Source organism: Adiantum capillus-veneris, chromosome 10 (genome assembly GCF_014529385.1).
Source record: "Adiantum capillus-veneris isolate H3 chromosome 10, ASM1452938v2, whole genome shotgun sequence".
NCBI lineage: Eukaryota > Viridiplantae > Streptophyta > Polypodiopsida > Polypodiales > Pteridaceae > Adiantum > Adiantum capillus-veneris.
The window spans coordinates 53,474,991-53,498,328 of NC_140940.1; the positions used below are offsets into that span (position 1 = coordinate 53,474,991).

General features: G+C 46.9%; 2 protein-coding genes across 2 annotated transcripts in view; both read left to right on the forward strand.

Annotated features, from left to right (window-relative positions):
- NOF1 (U3 small nucleolar RNA-associated protein) overlaps positions 1-22,572 on the forward strand; it is a 195,449-nt gene extending 172,877 nt beyond the window's left edge. The window contains exon 24 of the mRNA XM_086521310.1: positions 22,160-22,572. Coding sequence (XP_086377436.1) covers positions 22,160-22,234 — 75 coding nt within the window. The 3' untranslated portion in view covers positions 22,235-22,572. The remainder of the gene's footprint in view (positions 1-22,159) is intronic.
- LOC147448867 (uncharacterized) lies at positions 7,510-8,883 on the forward strand. Its single transcript, XM_086522525.1, has one exon. It carries the CDS (start codon positions 7,510-7,512, stop codon positions 8,560-8,562), a length of 1,053 nt encoding a protein of 350 aa, XP_086378651.1. The 3' UTR covers positions 8,563-8,883.
- Positions 22,573-23,338: the final 766 nt, after the last annotated feature.

Below are 23,338 nucleotides of genomic sequence, written 5' to 3' on the forward strand. Positions count from 1 at the left end.
TGATATTGTGTTGATATTTGAATCACCGGAGGGTATGCAACTATAATTAGATGCACTACATAGCTTTGCGGAGGATAGTGGATTGTCTGTAAACCTTGGTAAAACCAAGGTCATGGTGTTTAACACCACCCCACAATGGATCAAGAAATCAACACCTACATTCACCTATGGCCAGGAGACTGTGGAGTACACAGATGCATACACTTATCTTGGGGTAGTCTTCACTGGGCCAAGATTTTCTTTGAAGAGAGCAGCAGAGACTAGATGGACCAGAGCATATGCGACTTTGGGAGGATTGGAGAGGAGTGTTTAGAGGTTTAGTTCCAGGAACCCTTAACAAAGCTCTGGCTCTTTGACACCTTGGTAGCTTCAGCTATGCTCTATGGGGTTCAGGTTTAGGGACCCTCAGGATGGGTGGAGAGGTATGGAGAGGCCCTTGGTAGTTATGATTTCTCGGTTGATAAGTGCCAAGGCCTCCGTGCCACATGTTATCATTAGGGCGGAGTTAGCTAAACCCCCCCCCCCCCCCCCCCCCCCCCCCCCCCCCCCCCCCCCCCAGAGATAGAGGCGCTTATAAGATCAGTCTCCTTTATGCATAGCTTATGGGATACTACCAGAGACAGATATGCAAGACTGGCCCTTGAGTCCTCCAAACAGTGGTGAGCTTTACATGGGGACACATTATGCTGGTATGCGCAAATGTTATCATGGTTCCAGATACATGGCTTCATCATGGAAAGGTTAGCCCCTTTTCAGTACGCCCTTGATGCACCATCGTTTTCTTACACGAGTGGAGATTACTAGCTAGGATCTGACTCAATTGGACACCAGGAGGACATGGATAGAGCGACTTTGGAGGTGGCCATGAAGATGGCTTTCTATAGAGAGCATCTTCTCCAACTCATAGAGGATTGGTTTGTGATTCGACCCAGCTATATGGATACACATCTATCCCATGGGTTACGGTGTGCCATCGGTCTAATACAGACAGCCTTAGACAAAGATAATGTGGACAAAGAGGTAAAAGAACTCATGGCTTTGATGGGGGTTCATGAGGCGATGCACTCAAGAGCTTGGAGAGTGGGCAACAAGAAAAATGGGAGCAAGGGGGAAACCTCGAAAGAAAGGATCCTTCGTTTTTCCTTCATGGAAGCGAAGGACTTTCTGAAGAAGAGACCAACTCTTAAGAAAACGGGCATCTTTCTCGGGGATGATCTTACCCTCTCACAGATCGCTCATATGTAGGAGGTAATGCCAGAGATTAGAGAGGCAAGGGAAAAAGGTAAGATTGCTTTTTACCGAGATGGAAGAGTGTTGATATTGGAGCCATGCTCCACATGACGGTGTGAGACCTATGGGACCACACTCAAAGTTGCTACTTGGAATTGTAATGGATCTATGCGTCTTGATGTGGGTGCTTTTGAGGAAAGTTTTAGTCGGAGAGACATCATCTTCTACTCTGAGCCACATCAGGCCCCTAGGTAGTCTATGCCTCACATTAGTGGATACAGATGGGAGACCGCTTGTAGATAGGAGACACGATCTGAGCACAGAGGGCGGGGCTCAAGAGGAGTGGCAGTGTTATTCAGGGAGGAGTTGCAGCCATTGATACATATAGCTCGCAAGGATGAGCAAGCTAGGTACATGTGGGTGAGATTGAGAGCAGAGACATACTGATATCTTTGCATTGCTATTTGCTACCTTCCCCCGAGTACGTGAGTGTATGCACCACCCAGAGGACAGTCCCCCTTTTCTATTTTGGATGATGACATATGGGAGTTCTCTAGAGATGGTGACATCATCATTCTAGGGAACTTCAATGCTAGGATTGCCCATCATCAGACAGTTTTTAATGATACTTCAGAGGAGATGCTAAGAGAGCTGGATGTTGTAGAGACGTCCCTATCCAGACTATCACAGGATGGGGAACATACTGAGTATGGACCACACTTGATAGACATGGGGATTTCACATGGATTGGCCATCTTGAATGGCCTTCAGAAATTTCCCGATGCGGGGGGTTTTACATGCTTTCCACACAAACATGGAGCCAGCACAATGGATTATGTCATGGCACATCCGAGTCTCATCTCTAGTATCCAGGATCTCACGGTTGGACCCAGACCTGTTGGTGTGGCAATGGATCATGCTCTTGTGTCGCTAACCATCTCTTTCCAGTTTAGTGTACCACACAGGCCACAGGCAGCAGCCCCTACACGCTATACTTTCACGCGGGAGACGGACTGTGTATACATAGACGGGATCTACAGACGCCTGTGTATAGAAGAGCCAGGGCGACCTCTAGAGGAGCTTACTACTATACTGATTCAGACCTTACATGATGTAGCAGCAGAGACATACCCACACACTCAGCCTCAGCAGAGACATCGTTCTGAGAGCATGCCCAAGAACAGCTGGTATGATGAGGAATGTTGCGAGACTAAAGCTAGACTTCAGAGGGAGGTGCTTTTGGGGGACATCACTCACAAAATGTCACAAATTGACTTCCGGCGTCTAGTGCGGCGGAAGAAGAGGGCTGTTTTGGCTCGCCTAGAGTAGGACCTATACTAGCTATTCTTGAGTCGGGACTCACGTGAGGCATGGTGGCTCTTTCATGAGCACCCCCCGCCGCGGTTACCTCTATAGAGGCTTGGGGCCAATACGCGTATCTCTGTACACAATTCGTGGACAATCGCCCCTTCCCGACCCCCCCCCCCCCCCCCCCCGATCCATGCCCCCACACATGTGCTTTCTTCACCGTTGAGATGGTGAGGAACGCCATTGACAAGATGAGGACTGGGAGGGCATATGATCATGATGGCTTAGTGGCTGAGCACTTCATGCATGCTAGAGATTTACGAGCAAAGCTTCTAGCAGTTATGTTTAACTGTGCCATATGTGAGGGCTTGCTTGATATTTGGAGCCTATCTGCTATTGTACCTATCTTCAAGTCAGGAAACCCTATGGAGCCTGGGAATTATCGCACTATCATGATCGGACACACATTGGCATGGTTGTACGCATCCATTCATGAGCAGCAACTGAGTAGATGGGCAGAGAGAGAGGATACGCGCAGCCAGGCAAGCAGGGTTCAAGAGAGGTTTTTTTACTCTTGACCATATCTTGACACTCAGAGCCATCATTCAAGAGGACAGATCACATGGGAGACGGATCTATTGTAGCTTTGTGGACTTCCGCAAAGCATTTGACACACTACCCAGATCTAGATTGATGCGCAGATTACAGGAGATGGGAGTACCCACAAAGCTCATTTGGGGGGGTCATGGCATTATACAGGTCAATAGTGGGGCATGTACGCACCTCAGAGGGCCTATCTCAAGGTGGAAAGGTACGGAGTGTACGGTACGTAATCAGTACGTAAGGTACGTACTTCTGTACGGATCGGCCTTTAAGGTACGTGACCAGTACGTAACATTTGTAACAACAAAAAGAATAGTGACTTTAGCCTTTTTCAGCCCATACATACTAGGAACTACATAGAGTCTAGACATAGATACTACTTCAAACATCCATTAGATACTGCTTCAAATGTTATCCGTACTTAACTCTTAGAAAAAGACAGAAAAATGTTATCCGTCTTTTTGCTTCAAATGTTATCCGCAAAAAGATTTATCTGCTTCAAATGTTATCCGTACTTAACTCTACCATCAAAAAGACGCCCACGACTTCGGAGGAGTACACAGCATCGACGGAGGCTGCATCAGAGGATTCAGATCACTTTGGCTCGACACGCACGACCCTAGGTCAGGCTATTGACCATGGAGGAGATTGATGAGATCCGCTAGCGACCGATGCTCAAACTTTTGTGATTTAGCTATCCCACCTAGCTGCTTAGCTCACAAGTAGCAGTTTAGGATTCCATAGTATTTTATTTTGTCACTTTTGTTAGTCTGACTTTGTATCAGATCCACCACATTGTAACTTTCTGGTCTCATAGGTCACTTTGGCCTTTTGAAGACGTGAATATAACATTTCATCTCTCTCTCTCTCTCTCTCTCTCTCTCTCTCTCTCTCTCTCTCTCTCTCTCTCTCTCTCTCCTTCCTTCCTGTCAAAAAGGCCCTTATATGTATCCCTCTCCATAGGCTACCCCCCCCCCCCCCCCCCCCCCCCCAATTTCAATTAGATGTTTAGTTGTTTTTCAGCTTTTACAGACATTGTATTAGATTCACCCAACATTGTAAACATTTGGTCTTTAGTTCATTTTGGCCCTTTGAAGACATTTATATCATTTCATCTCTCTCTCTCTCTCTCTCTCTCTCTCTCTCTCTCTCTCTCTCTCTCTCTCTCTCTCTCTCTCTCTCTGCCCCCCCCCCCCCCCCCCCCCCCCCCCCCCCTTCGTCTATCGCGCCCCCCTCCCCCTCTTGTCTATTGCCCCCCCCCCCCCTCCCCTACTCCCGCTCGCTGCGTACCTGCCCTGCACCTGCTGCCGCCCCTGCTCTCCTGCTTCCGCTACCCCCCCTGCTCCCACGCGCTCCCTGCCCTGCTCGCCCTCTCTCTCTCTCTCTCTCTCTCTCTCTCTCTCTCTCTCTCTCTCTCTCTCTCTCTCTCTCTCTCTCTCTCTCTCTCTCTCTCTCTCTCTCTCTCTCTCTCTCTCTCTGCCTGTCCCCCCCCCCCCTGTCTATCACCCCCCCCCCCCCCATTTAAATTTACAAATCTCTCGCCCCCCCCTCCTAACTCTATCGCATATCGCCCCCCCTCCCCTCTCTCTCTCTCTCTCTCTCTCTCTCTCTCTCTCTCTCTCTCTCTCTCTCTCTCTCTCTCTCTCTCTCTCTCTCTCTCTCTCTCTCTCTCTCTCTCTCTCTCTCTCTCTCTCTCAGCTGCTACGCAGAGATCGAGGGCTTACGAGCTCCAGGCCAGGCAGGTTTCAGACGAGCTTTCTCCACCACTAACCACATCTTCGTTCTGCGCTGCCTCATTGATGGGGCAAAGGCACGGAAGAAGAGGCTTTACTGCTGCTTTGTGGACTTCCGCAAGGCCTTTGACACAGTCCCACGCGAGAGACTCTTCCAGCGCCTTCACAGCATTGGGGTACCAACAGAGATGATTTGGGCCATATATGCTCTCTATGAGAGGGTGACGGGTCGGGTTCGTTGCCCAGGCGGGTTTTCAGAGACCATTGCTAGCACCATTGGTGTTAAGCAAGGATGCCCACTCTCCCCGACACTCTTTGGGCTCTACATCGACGAGATCTCCGACACATACTGCGAGCAGGGGGAGAGGGGAGCGACTTGGTAGGTACTCCGGTCCACATCATGTTATATGCTGATGATATTGTGTTGATTTCAGAGTCACCCGAGGGCTTGCAACGCCATCTTGAGGCCTTGGACGAATTCAGCACACACAGGGGGTTGACTGTGAACCTTGGCAAAACCAAGGTTATGATCTTTCACACATCCAGTGCAGTGAGGAGCGCCGCCACCTTCACAGCAGCAGGAGGACAGGTTGATGTAGTCACCTCCTATGTCTACCTTGGCATCACATTCACCAGCCTACCAGGACCCTTCACTATGAGGCAGGCTGCTGTTGACAGGCTCACCCGAGGATATGCAGCTCTGGCCATGCTAGAGCGGAGATGCCACCAGGCACACTTTCAGGAGCCCCGCACGAAGGGGTGGCTTTTCGACACCTTAGTCACCCCTGCCTTGATGTACTCGGCGGCGGTATGGGCACCAGGATTGACAGCTGACCAGTGGACACAGCTTGAGAGACCACAGGTATGTATGATCTCACGCTTGCTCCGCAGCAAGAAGACAGTGCCACATGACATTATTAGAGCCGAGCTCGCCACACCACCTATGGTTGTAGAGGCACTATTCCAGACAGTTTGCTTCATCCAGAGGATGAGAGAGCTACCTCCTGACAGACTTACCCGTAGATCATTTGAGGCAGCTATACAGCTATCAGAGAATGGGCATGAGAGAGCATGGTACTCACAGGTCAGAGCATGGTTTGAGGGACACGGTCTTGACATGGAGAGCCTACCACCATTCCAATACGACCCCCATTCACCATATGTTCACCTCTCTCGCAGTGAGAGGAACTTGGTATTGAGACAGGATCTGTGGCAGCTATACACTAGGAGAGTCTGGGAGGCACCTGGCTTGGGGACGAGGATGTCAGATTACAGAGACCAGTTTCTCACCATATTGTCTAGGGGGTTCATACAGAGACCACGCTACATGGACACATATATGCCACATAGCTCACGGGTGGCGATTGGTCAGCTGAGAGTGGCTTCACACAGGTTAGAGATTGAGATCGGGAGACATACTGGTGTTCCCAGGGAGGAGCGAATCTGCAGAGCCTGCACAGAGGAGGTGGAGAGTGAGGAGCACTTTGTATGTAGATGCAGAGCATACACTGAGATCAGAGGCAGGTATGAGGCCTTATTCAGAGGACAGCCCACTCTCCGAGAGATCATGGAATCTCGAGATCAGAGACAGCTCGGACGTTTCTTACTAGAGATACAGAGCCATCGGGACACACTACTACAGTCACACACAGCTACACAGACAGAGGGGAGACAGTCGCAGCTCACAGACTTCTTTCAGAGGATTTCCGCCTCTCCCTCACCAGACACTCAGAGGGGAGTGACACTCCCACAGGCGGAGGTGAACCGAGCTAGACGACGACCACGAGTCACAGGCTACAGGGGTGCGAGCTCCCACCACCGATAGATCAAGGAGATCCGAGCCCGGGAGCGCCGTGCCACTGAGGAGCGAGTGGCTCAGATGAGGGCCGACCCGACAGCCTTCATCCGGGTAGCCTTGGCACCAGACCCGCCCATGTACCACATCTTACATCCCCCCATTAGTACAGGATGGAGCTAGATAGCTTGATGCACTCTCATGATTGTACTACCTTGAGCATATAGACATGCATACACCCCTAGAGATAGAACTCCATCCCTCCTCAGATACTCCACTACCTACATTCAGTTTTGTATCAGTTTTGTTTCATTTGTCTTTCCGATAGACGGATGACATACACACCATGTACATTTGATTTGTCTCATAGGCCGATTTCGGCCTGACATAGACGTTAAAAATCTTTCTTTCTTTCTTTCTTTCTCTCTCTCTCTCTCTCTCTCTCTCTCTCTCTCTCTCTCTCTCTCTCTCTCTCTCTCTCTCTCTCTCTCTCTCTCTCTCTCTCTCTCTCTCGGGACTGTAGCAGCAGCCCAGCCTCCCTCTGTTCGCGCGGCACCACAGCAGGAGCATCTACAGGACTTTAATCTCTCTTAGCTTTGCGCCCATCTTTCAACACATGGCGGATTGCAATGACTGAGGACGTACAGAGCGCGCAGACCCAGCAAATCAGGTAGGGTTCTCTCTCTCTCTCTCTCTCTCTCTCTCTCTCTCTCTCTCTCTCTCTCTCTCTCTCTCTCTCTCTCTCTCTCTCTCTCTCTCTCTCTCTCTCTCAGTAGCCCTGTGCCCTGCACGTCCAGCTTGAATTTTATAATGGAAAATGATTCTTTGAGCCACACCGTAATGGATCAATGTCAAGGCCATGAATGTTTGATGGATGTTGCACAAACTGTCACACTTGAAGAAGACCCTACACACGACACGGAAGCCGCCAATGTCTCACTTGTTTGCAAGCCAAGAGCGAAGGCAACCTTCATGCTCACGAATAAGCGGATGGCACAAATGGAGAGGGAAATGAAGGAGTGGAAAACAGAGATGGAAGGATGGTGGAAGGAGAAGGCCAACCTCCTTGAGATGGTCTTCAATGAAGGCGCACAGTGGAAGAAGGAGAAAGAGAGCCTTAACGCAGAAATAAAGACACTCAAAGAAGAAGTCTCAGCCCTCAAACAGGAGAACCCAAACGCCGAGATACGGGCACTCAAAAAAGATGTCTCAGTCCTTAAACAGGAGCTTGCTGATAGAGTAAGCAATGGACTAGAGGAAGGCGAATTTCAACCCTCGGTAATAGATGAAATCAAGGAAATTAAGGAACAGGTAATGATGATCACAGAGGAAGAGAAACTGAGTGTGGCAAAGACATCTTCATGGGCGGAGATGATAACAAGGACACAGAAAAAGGCAAACGAGGCTGTAAAATGGATTGAGGTCGCCAAGAAAGGAAAAGGTCAAGAAACTCCTTGTACACCGACGCTTATCAACATGACTCTCGAAGAGGAACAAAGAAGGCGGATGCGAACATTGCATGTGAGAGTGACCGGTCTCAAGGACATAAACAATGTAGAGAAAGAGGTCACAAGCCTTACATCCATGATTGGGATGGAGAAGCCTTTGCTCACAAAGGCATGGAGGGTAGGTAAGAAAAGTGATGGCACGGGAGAGTCTTCAAAGGGGAGAGCTCTCATACTACACTTCCCCTCGTTGGAAGAGAAGAAGGAATTCTTGAGGAAGAAGCCTACTCTCAAAAAGATAGGTATTTTCCTCGGCGATGATCTAACTCTCTCACAGCTCGCACATATGAGAGAGGTAATGCCAGAGATTACAGCGGCAAGGGAGAAGGGAAAGATAGCCTTCTACAAAGATGGAAGGGTGGTGATTTTAGTGCGGCGTACTGCATGACGGTGCAAGACATATGGGACCACACTGAAGATGGCTACCTGGAATTGTAATGGGTCTATGAGATTAAACGTGGGTGCATTTGAGGAGAGTTTCAAAGACAAGGATATTGTGTTCTTCTCAGAGACTCATCAGGCCCCTGGACAGGTAATGCCACATGTGGTGGGATACAGATGGGAAACATCTCACAGGACAAATGCGAGATCTGAGCATGGGAGTAGAGGCTCAGGAGGAGTAGCAGTGCTATTCAGAGAGGAACTACAACCATTACTGCATATTGTACGAAGAGATGATCATGCTAGATATATGTGGGTGAGACTGAGAGCTGACACAGGCCGGTTCCTATATATTGCCATATGTTACTTTTCTCCCAGTACATCAATGTATGCCGCATCCAGAGGGCAATCGCCTTTCTCTATCCTTGATGATGACATTTGGGAGTTCTCTAGGGAGGGTGATATTATTCTCCTAGGGGACCTTAATGCCCGAACGGGCAACTCGCAGACAGTCTTCTACGACACTTCAGATGAGATGCTTAGAGAGTTGGATGTGGGTGAGTTGGGACTTGACAGATGCTCAGATGACAGAGAGCAAACGGAGTATGGGAGATACCTCATGGAAATGACGACTACACATGGATTAGCCATACTTAATGGCTTACAGCGATTTCCTGGAGCAGCCGGTTTCACATGCTTTCCACATAGACATGGGGCCAGTACAGTGGACTATGTTATGACACAACCGAGCTTTGTCCCTTGCATTCAGGATTTCACAGTGGGAGCCAGGCCAATGGGCATAGCAGTGGATCATGCTCTCTTGACACTATCCATAAATTTCAGTATAGTACAACCCAGACATCAGGAGGTAGGTCACACACCCGCTATACATTCACACCAGAGACTGATTTCGTTTATTCAGAGGAGATCTGGGACCGTCTATTGGAAGGCACAGCTGGCACAAATGGTACATGCCTCTGAGTGGAGGAGTGCACCACTCTATTGACTGAGACACTGCATGGGGCTGCATCAGTGGCGTACCCACACACTCAGCCGGGCAAGAGACGACATTCTGGGAGCATGCCCCAGAATAGTTGGTATGATGAGGAGTGCAGACAGATGAGAGCCCAGCTTCAGAAGGATCTTCTTTTACGAGTCATCACTTACAGACAGTCTCGGATTGCTTTCCGACGCCTTATGCGACGGAAGAAGCGAGCTTACCTAGCTCAGATGGAACGAGACTTGTATCAGATGTTCTTGAGTAGGGACTCAGGAGAGGCATGGCGACTCTTCCATGAACACTCCCCTCCCCCAGTGATTACTTCACCTGAGGTGTGGGGCCAATATGCGACATCATTATATACGGTTCCTGGACAGGAACCCCTTCCAGACCCTACCAAGCCTTGCCAAGCTACAAGCACTTTCTTTACACCTGAGATGGTACAAAGGGCCATCGACAGGATGAAGACCGAGAAGGCATATGATCATGACGGTCTAGTAGCGGAGCACTTTATACATGCCAAGGATATGCTGATGGAGGTTCTCGCAGTGTTGTTCAATCGTGCCATGTGTGAGGGATTACCTGAGACTTGGAGGCTGTCTAATATTGTGCCCATCTGCAAGGCTGGTGACCCTACAGAGCTTGGGAACTACTGTACTATTATGGTTGGACACACATTGACACGGTTGTATGCATCTATCCTGGAGCAACACTTGAGTAATTGGGAAGAAGGGTCAAGCTGGCTTCAGGAGGGGTTTCTCCCAGATTTACCCGGAACGCGGAACGGGAACGGCGACGGGGACCCTCGCGGAACGGGGGAACGGCCAGGGGTCCGGAATGGGAACGACGCAGAACGGGAGGCATAAAAAACACCCAAATAATGCTTGAGAAGGGAATGGGTGTGAGGGGGTGCATTTTAATTTTTGAGTCCTTGCACACTAAAAAAACACCTAATCTTCACTGCAAATTTGAAAAAAACTGCCTATTTCTTCCCATTTTTGAGAGTTGGCCGTTCCGAGGCCGTTCCGGACCGTTCCGGCCGGCCGTTCCGGTATCAGGTGGTCACCCGGAACGGCAAAACGTTTCGGGGCGTTCCAGCTTGGCAGAGGGGGGGGGAACGGCGTTCCGGCCTTCTAGGGCCTATGGAACGCGTTCCCCGGTAACTATGGTTTCTCCACTCTTGATCATATTCTGACACTCAGGGCCATCATTGAGGAGGGCAGAGCACATGGGAGACGGATCTATTGTACCTTTGTGGATTTTCGTAAAGCATTTGACATGGTACCAAGAGCTCGATTGATGCGCAGATTACAGGAGATGGGGGTGCCCATAGAGGTGATTTGGGGGATTATGGCTTTGTACAGATCAGTGATGGGACATGTACGCACTCCGGAAGGGGTATATGATTTAATTCACTCTACTATTGGAGTGAAACAGGGCTGCCCATTGTCTCCTACTCTATTTGGTATGTATGTTGATGAGGTGTCTGATTACATCGACAGAGAGGGTGACAAAGGTGCACAATTGGCAGGGACGTGGATCCCATTGTTGCTTTATGATGATGATATTGTGCTGATATCTGATTCACCAGAAGGTATGCAACGACAGTTGGATGCACTACGCAGTTTTGCACAGGATAGTGGATTGTGTGTAAACCTAGGTAAAACCAAGGTTATGGTGTTTAACACCACACCGCAATGGGTCAGGAGATCAGTACCTACTTTCAAGTATGGTCAAGAGACTGTGGAGTATACAGATGCATACACTTACCTGGGGTTAGTCTTTACTGGGCCGAGATTTTCCTTGAAAAGAGCGGCAGAGACTAGACTAACCAGAGCTAGTGCAGCTCTGGGAGGAATGGAGAGGATGTGTTCGCAAGTTCAGTTCCAGGAACCCAGGACAAAGTTATAGCTCTTTGATACTTTGGTTGCCTCTACTATGTTATATGGGGTGCAGGTTTGGGGACCTTTTGTAGGCTAGGAGGGTTGGAGGCGTATGGAGAAGCCCCTGGTATCTATGATCTCTCGGCTGATTAGAGCCAATGCTTCCGTACCGCATGATATCATTCGAGCGGAATTAGCTGCTCCTCCTATGGTGATTGAGGCACTTACTAGATCAGTCTCCTTTGTTCACAGTCTTCGGGATACTACCAGAGACAGATATGCCAGGGTGGCTTTAGAGTCCTCCAGACAATTAGCTCTTAATGGGGATACATCATGCTGGTATGCACAGATGGCATCATGGTTTCAGACACATGGTTTCAACATGGACAAGTTTCCTCCTTTTCAATACTCTCTACAGGCACCCTTGAGGTCTTTGACGCGGGTAGAGATTAATAGACTCATTCGTCAGGATCTGATTCAGTTGGACACGAGGAGGACATGGATAGAGCCGATACAGAAGTTGGGCACAAAGACGGCTTTCTATAGAGAGCATTTTCTCCACCTCACGGAGGATGGGTTTGTGATTCGACCTAGCTATATGGATAGGCATCTTTCTCATGGTGTCCGATGTGCCATTGGCCAGATACGCACGTCCTCAAATCAGCTCGAGATTGAGACTGGCAGATTCGGAGGGACACTAGCAGATAGCAGGATATGCCGCTTATGCCATCTAGAGCCAGAGACAGAGGTACACTACATATGTCATTGCACAGTGTACTATGAGATACGAGGCCGTTTTCATTGTCTATTCAAAGAAGGTTTCGGGCCACTATCTAGGGTCATGAGTTATGAGGATCAGAGATGTCTTGGGCTATATCTACTTGAGCTACACAGGCATAGAGAAACTTTATTGAGGAGAGCTGAAGAGAGACAACCCCAGAGACAGATCACAGATTTCTTTACACTAGATACTGTACACCCAGAAGAACAGACAGAGGAGCAACCAACAGTGGAGAGGTCTACCCGCACTACTGGCATTCTAATAGACCGTGCATTGGAGCTAGGGAGATCTAGACGACCCCGATGGAGAAGAGGAGGGAGCTACACAGTTTCGAAGGAGGCTACAGCAAAGGATTCGAGCCATACTTTTTCGTCGTCCAGAGTGCGGATGAAGATGGATCTCTATGCAGATAGATTTCTACTTCCCTCCCAAATTGTCTACACATTGTATAGCTCAGTTCACGCGATTCACGCCTTTCGCCTTTCACACCTATCCGCTTAGTTAAGGATTCCGCAGTATTTATATCTTGTTATCCCTAGTTTAATTTATTTTGTTAATCTGACTTGATATCAGATACTCTGCATTGTAACTTCCTGGTCTCATAGGTCACTTTGGCCTTTTGAAGACGTTAATACAACATTTCATTTCTCTCTCTCTCTCTCTCTCTCTCTCTCTCTCTCTCTCTCTCTCTCTCTCTCTCTCTCTCTCTCTCTCTCTCTCTCTCTCGTAGACATGGTATTAGATTCACCATTTTGTAACAGATTGGTCTCATAGGTCATTTTGGCCTTTTGAAGACGTTAATATAACATTTCATTTCATTTCATCTCTCTCTCTCTCTCTCTCTCTCTCTCTCTCTCTCTCTCTCTCTCTCTCTCTCTCTCTCTCTCTCTCTCTCTCTCTCTCTCTCTCTCTCTCTCGCTCTCTCTCTCCCCACAAAGTTCTAGCTAGTAGAACTTCTAGATAAATTTTAGTATCTCTTTTTTTGTGCCCAGACATGGTATCAGATTCACCAATTTGTAACGGATTGGTCTCATATGTCATTTTGACCTTTTGAAGACGTTAAACAGCCCAAGCGGACACGAAAGGGGAAGCAAAAGAGGAAACAAAATGACAATGCGAGACCCATGGGTTCGCGGAACTACACGTGACAAGTTGGAATTGCAGAGGCTTCCCGTGGCATAAAGGAGAAGGATTAACGGAAGTCCTACCACAAGCCGACATTCTCTTTTTATTGGAAACATGGGAACACGATGCATATAGAATACCACACATTGAAGGATATGTCACACACTCCCTACGGATTCCATGTACAAAAATGAGGGACAAGGAGGAGTCACGGTGATATACCGAGAGGAACTCAGAAAAATGATCACAATTTGCAAGACAGATGCTCATAACCGGTACATATGGATCAAGTTTAACACAAAACCTAAACCTATGTTCATTGCCAGGTGCTACATCCCCTATAGAGAGTCACCATTCTATGGTGCCTTCAATGTAGAGAAGAATTACCCTTTCGAGGATTTGTATGCCGATATCCATGCCTATGCACAAGAAGGGATGATTATGCTTATTGGGGACATGAATACTCGCATAGCACATGCGCAAATGCAAATGGTGGATCTCATGACACCTCCAATGCTTGAACATAATGAGATACTAGATCCCACATGGGAGAGATGTTCGAAAGATCTCATAACAAACCCGCAAGGTATTGCATTGCTCAGTATGATGACATCCTAACAACTAATCGCCGTCAATGGAACAAGTAAGTTTGAAAAATCGGGAGAATGCACATGCTACACGGCCAACAAAGGCATGAGTGTTATTGATTATGTATTGATTGCATATGAGGCATCCCATATTGTAAGTAATTTTACAATTGGGAAGAGGTCAGCCAATTCGGACCACACCCCAATCCATGTATGGCTACAAGTTCCCACTGAAAAAGCACAAAAACAGCTCCATGCCCGATCATGGACATACAAAATGCAAGTGGACAAGAAAAGAATGTATGTAGAACATCTAGACAATGCACTTGCTCATGTACCCATGCCATCACACATTGAACAAACATGGCCAATTTTCAAACAAGCTCTATGTGACGCCGTGGAACAAACAATGGGAAAAACGCATCGGCGAGGAAATCATGTTAAAGGGCTACCGCATAACCCATGGTTTGATGAAGAGTGCAAGTATGTAAAAAAACAATTGCGGGCACTGTCAACGACGAACACGGAATGGGAAACTCTATCAAAAGACTACACAAATCTCAAGAGGCGGAAAAGAAGAAACTATGAGCTACGCACGGAGACACAAGCCATAGCCAAGCCATAGCCAACTTCAAGAAAAATCCCAAAAAGGAATTGCTGAAAATAAAAGGACGGAGACATGACATTATGGGGGACATAAGCTCAGATGACATGTACATGTATGTGGAACAACTATATGTGCATAATAATGCGGAAGAAATGCCACACATGCAAACCGATCTCCATGCCCAAGACCACTTTGATTCCGAAACGGTTAAAAAAAGCATACAGAAACTTGCAAATGGGAAAGCTCCAGACGTACTACACTTGAACTCAGAAATGCTTAAATGGTCAGGTATGAGAGCGAGAGAGTGGATACATAGAATGCTAAACCAAGCCATTGTTCAAGGGCTACCCGAGGATTGGCAAAAGAACTGGATCAAAGCACTTTACAAAAAAGGGGATGTAAATCAGCCTACTAACTACCATACCATTATGGTAGGATCTTGCATGGCAAAGCTTTTGGGAAGCATCTTAGAACAAAGCATAAGCACATGGACAGAGACAAATGGAAAACGAGCAAAACAAGTAGGTTTTCGACCAAAACATAGCACCATTGATCACCTTGTTTCACTCAGGGTATTAATGGAAGAGAGTCGGCTAAAGGGAAAAACATTATACTGTTGCTTTGTAGATTTCACCAAAGCCTTTGACACGGTCTCGAGAATGGGTATATGGAAAAGGATAGAATGCATAAAAGTACCGATGCATCTCAGGAGTGCGGTAGCACGTCTCTATGACAGAGTCATATGTCAACTAAAAATGCACGAAGGGCTGTCCAAAGCTTTCTCGAGCAACATGGGGGTCAAACAAGGATGCCCTCTCTCCCCTACTCTTTTTGGATTGTGCATTGATCAAATAGAAAGCTTCCTCCTTCAACTAGAAGGGGATGAACCAGCCATCGGGATGCTTACACTTCTCATGCTCACGATGTGGCTCTTTACGCCCATGACATTACAGCTCTACAGAAATTGGTCGATGCGTTACATGCTTTTTGTGAAAATGTGGGTCTATCAATCAATGTAGACAAAACAAAGTTCATGATTGTAAAGACTCGTAAGATGGATATCCACGCCCCCCTCATGTATCAAGGGAAACAAATTGAGAAAGTCGACAGTTTCAAGTACTTGGGGATTGACATCCCGTGCAACTATGCTTGGGGACAATGCGTACATAATAGAATTGACATCGGCCATGCCAAGTACTATCAATTTGAAAACATGTGCACACAAAGGAGCATAAAAAGATGGGAGATAAAAGCGACCATTTTTGAGACATGCGTAGTGCAAGCCATCCTCTACGGAGTGGAAATCTGGGGAGCAAGCATTTCAGCCCACACATGGAATGAAATTGAAAAAGTTCAGAAAAAGTTTCTATGTCGACACATGGGGGTCAAAAAGACGACACCATACTCCGTGCTACTCTTGGAGACAGGCAAGAGACCACTAGAAATGAAAGCATTGCAAAAAATGTACACGTATATCATGAAGGTCAAAGCGATGCCTACTACTCGAATCCCCCGCATTGCATGGGAAACGGGATGTGCGCCGCAAAAGACAACAAAAAAAAGCAAATTTCTGTCATCGAGCCTCATACAGGACATTAAGAAATGGTTCGCTAAATGGAATGTAGAGACATATGTGGACATGCCTATTGAGGAGGGCAAGGAGGGAGAACATATGCTGAATTTTGAAATTACATTACTAAATAGCCTCCACACCAAGTGGAAGACAACGCAACACCGCTCGAAATTTGAATACTATTGCAAAGCATGTCAACACAAAGTATTGGGAAGGCTATAGCACAAACCCAATGGAAGCCCAGGCCCACATACGAACACCCATGCCCCACATGGCACGAAGGGCCATCTCTTTGATGCGCACAAGGTCACATATGCTCAAAATAGAAACAGAGGGCTGGCTGAAAATTGATGCTTCTAAACGGATATGCACATCATGTACAATGCAAGCTCCCGAAGATGAAGCACATGTGACATTGGAATGCCCAGAATACGCTCACATCCGAGCTAATTTTCAACCACTTCTAAGCGGTTGCTCTACCTTTGCGGACCTATTATCCAAGACAGACCCCTCCCCTACAGCTCTCGGAACATACCTCACCCGCATACTTGAGCATCAAAAGACACTCATAGGAACACAAAAAGAGAATAACACACACCACACCATACACCCCCGTGAGGGGAGACTATGTATCACTTTGAGGTTCCATGGGTCATTTTTGGCCCCCCGCGGACGTTATTACCAAATCAAATCTCTCTCTCTCTTTTTCTATGAGCAGTTGGTATAATGAGGAGTGTAGAGATGAGAGCCACTCTTCAAAGACAGCTGCTCTTGGGAGTCATTACTCATAGACAGTCACACATTGCCTACTGGCGCCTAGTGCGACGGAAGATGAGGACTTATCTTACTCAGTTAGAGGAGTTGGACAAGCTATTCCTATGCCAGAACTCCGACAAGGCGTGGAGATTTTTTCATGACTATTCCCCCTCGCAAGCTATCACATCAACCGAGATTTGGGGCGCATATGTAGCATCTCTTATCACAGTTCAAGGGAAGCAGTCTCCACCCGACCCTCCGAAGCCATGCCCACAGACATGCACTTTGTTTACTGTTGAGATGGTAAAGAAATTTATTGACAGGATGAGAACCAAGAGAGCATATGAGAAGCAGGAGAACCAGGGGAGAAATTTCGTACTCCCGAGGGGCTATCTGAGCATATTCACTCCAGTGTTGGAGTAAAACATGGATGCCCACTCTTCCCTACAATATTTGGTTTGTATGTAGATGAGGTTTCATTTAAATTGAGAGGCGAGGCGACAGAGAAGCACAGCTAGCAGGGGCATGGATCTCATTACTACTGTATGCATATGATATTGTGTTGATCTCAGATTGGTGAAAGGGGATACGACGACGCTTAGATGCATTGCACTAGTGATAGCGGCTTGTCGGTGGCAAGACCAAAGCCATTGTGTTGAACACCACAGCACAGTGGGTCAGGCAATCTGCACCTACCTTCACATAAGGTCAATAGACAGTGGAGTATACATATGCATACACTTATGTGGGAGTGGTCTTCAATGATCCAAATTTTTCCTTGAGAAGAGCAGCAGAGACTAGACTGAAGAGAGCATATGCAGCTTTGGGGAGCATGGAGAGGATGTTTTCGCAGATTCAATTTCAGGAACCTCGAACAAAGCTTTGGCTTTTTGACACATTGGTTACTTAAGCTATGCTTTATGGGGGTGCAGATATGGGGATCATCAATAGACCATCATAGGTGAGCTGCCACTATTGATTGATGGAGATGTATGGAGAGGCTTCTGGTCTCTATGATTTCCTGGATGATTAGGTCCAAGGGCTCTGTACCGCACAAGATTATTCGTGTAGAGTTTGCGACACCCCCCCCCCCCCGGCAAGTCATAGAGACACTTACTAGATGGCAGATCTGTCTCTTTTATACATAGTATCTGGGATCTCCCCAAAGATATATACATTTGCCTAGCTTTGGAGTCTTCTCGATAGCTTGCTTCAGAGACATGTACGTTTGCCTAGCTTTGAAGTCTTCTTGACGGCTTGCCTCGGAGACACATCTTGTTGGTATGCACAGATGACATCATGGTTTCAGGTACATGGAATTAGTATGGATAGACTACCGCCCTTCGCAGGGACATGGATTTCATTATTGTTATATGCTGATGATATTGTGTTGATCTCCGACTCTTCGGAGGGGATGCAACGTCACTTGGATGCTTTGAATAGGTTTGCTCAGGAAAGTGGTTTGTCCGTCAACCTTGGTAAAACCAAGGTCATGGTATTTAATACCACCCCACAGTGGATCAGGAGATCAGCGCCAGCATTCACATACGGCCAGGAGACTGTGGAATATACAAAGGCGTACACTTACCTCGGAGTGGTTTTTAGTAGGCCAGCATTTTCATTGAGGAGGGCAGCAGACACTAGACTAACCAGAGCCCATGCAGCATTGGGTAGATTGGAAAGGATGTGTTCACAGGTTCAGTTTCAGGAGCCTCGGACGAAGCTCAGGCTCTTTGACACTCTGGTGGCTTCTGCATTGCTTTATAGAGCTGAGATTTGGGGACCTTCATTAGATCATCACGGGAGGACAGGCCGCAGTGATGGATGGGGGGACATGGAGAAGCCTCTGGTCTCTATGATCTCGCGGCTCATTAGAGCCAAGGCCTCAGTACCACGTGCTATTGTTCGAGCAGAGCTAGCTGCCCCCCCACTAGTGGTTGAGGCGCTCACCAGATCGGTCTCCTTCATACACCGCATGTGGGAACTTCCCAGAGACAGATATGCCCGCCTTGCACTTGAGTCCTTTCGACCGCTAGCCATGCAAGGAGATACAGCATGCTGGTATGGAGAGATGACATCATGGTTTCAGGCGCATGGGTTCAGCATAGACAGATTGCCTCCCTTCCAGTACTCACTGGATGCACCCTCTCTGACTCTTACACAGTCCGAGATCACCGAGCTCATCCGCCAGGACTTGACTTAGCTAGACACCAGGAGGACATGGATACAACCAACACAGGAGCTGGGCACGAAGATGGCTTTCTACAGAGAGCATCTCCTCCAGCTTATGGTTGATGGTTTTGTGATGAGGCCCAGATACATGGACACCCACTTGTCTCATGGGATACGATGCGCTATCGGCCAGATACATACATCTTCACACGAGCTGCGGATCGAGACTAGGAGATACATCGGAGTACCAGCAGAGGCTAGGACATGTCCCCTGTGTGACATCGAGCGTGAGACAGAGTTGCACTACACATGCCACTGCCCCGTCTACTACGAGATACGAGGCCGCTTCCATTGCTTGTTCAGAGAGGGCTTTGGACCATTCTCCAAAGTCATGTAGTACGAGGATCAGAGATGCTTGGGTTTGTTTTTGCTCGAGCTACGCAGACACAGAGAGAGCCTGATGAGAGGAGAGGCTAGCTAGTCCCAGAGACAGATCACAGATTTCTTTAGAGCTGCCACTGGACACCCAGAGGAGTTACTACCACAGCAGAGCTTGTCGCCTCACACCAAAGGCACACTGATCGACCGAGCGACTAAGCTGGGAAGATCCAGACACCCACGACGACGGAGGACTACACAGCATCGGCGGAGGCTGCATCAGAGGATTCGGATCACTTTGGCTCGACATGCACGACGCCTGGTCAGACTACTGACCATGGAGGAGATTGATGAGATCCGCCAGCGACCGATGGTGGATCTCTTGTGATCTAGCTATCCCAGCTAGCTGCTTAGTTCACACCTAGTAGTTTAGGATTCCATAGTATTTTATTGTGACATTTGTCATTTCATTTTTGTCATACTCTGACTTTGTATCAGATCCACCACATTGTAACTTTCTGGTCTCATAGGTGACTTTGGCCTTTTGAAGACGTTAATATAACATTTCATTTCTCTCTCTCTCTCTCTCTCTCTCTCTCTCTCTCTCTCTCTCTCTCTCTCTCTCTCTCTCTCTCTCTCTCTCTCTCTCTCTCTCTTTCTAGAGAGGCCCTTATATGTATCCCTATACACCATGCCATAGGCTACTTCCCCCCACTCACGTTGCCCCCCATTTTAGTTAGATGTTTAGTTGTTTATTAGCTTTCACAGACATTGTATTAGATTCACCAAACATATAATTTGGTCAGCATACGGGTGAGTATACAGATGCATACACTTACCTGGGAGTGGTCTACAGTGGTCCAAAGTTCTCCTTGAGGAGAGTAGCAGAGACCAGGCTGACGAGAGCATATGCAGCTTTGGGGAGCATGGAGGATATGTTCGCAGATTCAGTTTAAGGATCCTCGAACAAAGCTCTGGCTATTTGACAAATTGGTTACTTCAGCTATGCTTTATGGGGTGCATATATGGGGGCCGTGAGTAGACCACCATAGCCGAGCTGGCAGTACTGATGGATGGAGATGTATGGAGAGGCCTCTGGTCTCTATGAATTCTTGGATGATTAGGGTCAAGGCCTCTCTACCGTACGAGATTATTTGTGCTGAGCTTGCTGCTCCCCCGCTGATCATAGAGGCACTTACCAGATCCGTCTCTTATATACACAGTATCTGGGATCTATCTCCCCAAAGATAGATATGCTTGCCTAGCTTTGTAGTCTTCCTGACAACTTGCCTTACAAGGAGACACATCTTGTTGGTATGCACAGATGACATCATGGTTTCAGCTACATGGATTTAGTATGGACAGACTAACCCACTTCCAGTACTTGCTGGATGGCCCTCCTTGCCCCTCGCAGGGACCGAGATTACCAGCCTCATCAGACATGATTTGATTCAGCTAGACACTAGGAGGACTTGGACAGAGCCGACATAAGAGCTTTGGCACAGAGATGGCTTTTTAAAGGGAGCATCTTTTCTAGCTAACAAAGGATGGATATGTGATCAGACTTTCCTATATGGACACTCATTTATCCCATGGGAAACAATGTGCTATTGGTCAGATGCGCACATCAGCTAGAGATTGAGACTAGCAAATTTAGGAGAATACCAGCAAAAGCCAAGATTTGTCATATAGAGCTAGAGACAAAGTTACATCACACATGTCATCGTCTGGTATACTATGAGATACGAGGCCGCTTTCACTGTCTATTCAGAGAAGGCTTTGGACCATTGGCTAGAGTCATGAGATATCAGGATCAGAGATGCCTCAGGTTGTTTTTGCTAGAGCTGCACAGACACGGGGAGAGTCTCTTGAGGAGATTAGACAATGCGAGACATTCACAGAAGGAGATCACTTCTTAAAAACAGAGACTTGGCAATCAGATGAGGAAGCTTCACAGCAGACTTCAGAGCCACCTATAGTTGAGGTATATTGATTGAGAGCCATTGAGATTGAAAGAGCTAGACACCCACGTCTACGAGGGCCACCACGACATTGACGGAGGCTGCATCAGAGGATCAAGACTATTCTAGCACAACATGGGAGACATCTAGTACGACTTTTTACAAAGGCGGACATTGACGATGCTCTGCAGAAACCGATGCAGTACATCCTCGGACAACGCCCGATGCTGGCCATCCTCGGGCAGTGATGTTCATTTTAGCTTTTATTTTATTTTGTACCCAGACAGTGTATTAGACCCACCAAGATTGTATCAATTTGGTCTCATTGGTCATTTTGGCCTCTTGAAGACGTTGAACACATCTCTCTCTCCAATTCCAACTAGTACAACCTTTAGATTCATTTTACTATCTCTTTTTCTGTACCCAGACACGGTATCAGATTCACCAGATTTTGGTCTTTCGAAGACGTTAATATATCATTTCATTTATTTCTCTCTCTGAAAAAAGTACTGCTTTTAGGCTTCTATTATTGGAAAGCCCTAAAATGCTCAAAGTAAGCTTGTCCCCAAGGCAACGCAAAGCGGTAAACAATTGGGCCCGTAGGCAAAGAGCATGTCCGAAGACTTAACTGAAAAACTGTTAGGGGTTTTTTTTCGTTTCTGTTAGATATGAAAGTAAATTTCCACCATCAGATAACCAGATAATCATGCATAGAAAGTAATATGTAGTAATGTGGTCTGTAGTATTCAAAACGCAAACTGACGTTAATGTTTTCTTGCAGCTAGAGAGAGTTGTTGGAAGCTCTCGTGCCAAAAGGATGCTAAAATCTGACAACAAAACCTTCATGTTCTGCTGATGTTACAATGGCGAAACTCGCTCCTGGAATTAACTCTGCATCAGGCTGCATGGCTGTGTAACAATGTAAGCGAAGTCGTACTCTTTATGCTTGGAGAGGAGTCTATGCTGTTGGTCAGAAGGCTCAAATTTTGTCTATGCCTCCATCCTGCCAGTGAACTTTTTGCAGAGTAATTTTATAGTTTTCCTCGGTTGTAATTTTCTGAGTTTATGTATTGACTATTCTACATGTAATGATGCCTCACCTGAATCCTGTTTTCTCTGTGTTGCTGATGGTCATTCTATTTCTGTATTTCATGCATCTACCAGATAGAAAAGGGTATGTTCTACTGTTGGGTATGCTATTTCATCTGCATTATCTGTCTTCAATGGATATCAATTATGCGTTAAAAGCACCTGGGTGCTTTTGCACAAGGTAGACAGGTTGAAAACTGTAAGTTCACCCCAAGCCCATGGAGCGCGTTCAAGGACCAAGCAAAGCTTAATACTCTGCAATGTTGCACAAGTGTCGTAGGTTGCTATTGTGTGTTTGCTCTCATGCCAGAGATTATCAAAAGGCGAGTGAAGAAATCACAGTGAAGCAAAAAAAGTGAGCAATAAAACTAAGCACGACTCCTCTACATTTCAAAAATCCTATGTACTCTATTAATGCAGTGGTTTGTAAATAGAGACATGGAGAGGAGAAATGCATCACATCTTGTTTGTGTGCATGAGTCTCTCTATTTGCGTGGATGCATATGCTTGTTGAATGTACACGTGACAAACACGAAACGAAAAAACATCGGTGGATCAAAAGGCCTAATCAATGGTAATGTGAAATAATATAGTCACTTGTAATTTTTTAAGAGTATCACCATGTTACAGCTGATTTACTACAGAGTAGCAATATTAACACACAGCAAAGTAGTGGTTCATTTGGTGTGCAATAGAGTTGGGGTGTACCACAACAATCATGCAGACTATGAATAAAGTTAATAATGTTTTGTTTTATCTAGTTTGTTTGTTTGTTTGTTTGTTATTGTTTTGTTTCGGTTTTTTTTCTTTTCTTTTCTTTTCTTGTGTCCCTTGCTTTTATAGTTTTATGAGTGCTTTATTCCCTCTTATA

Excerpts from the sequence above, each read along its gene's own strand:
- LOC147448867 (XM_086522525.1), top strand. The coding sequence starts at position 7,510 with ATGGATCAATGTCAAGGCCATGAATGTTTGATGGATGTTGCACAAACT.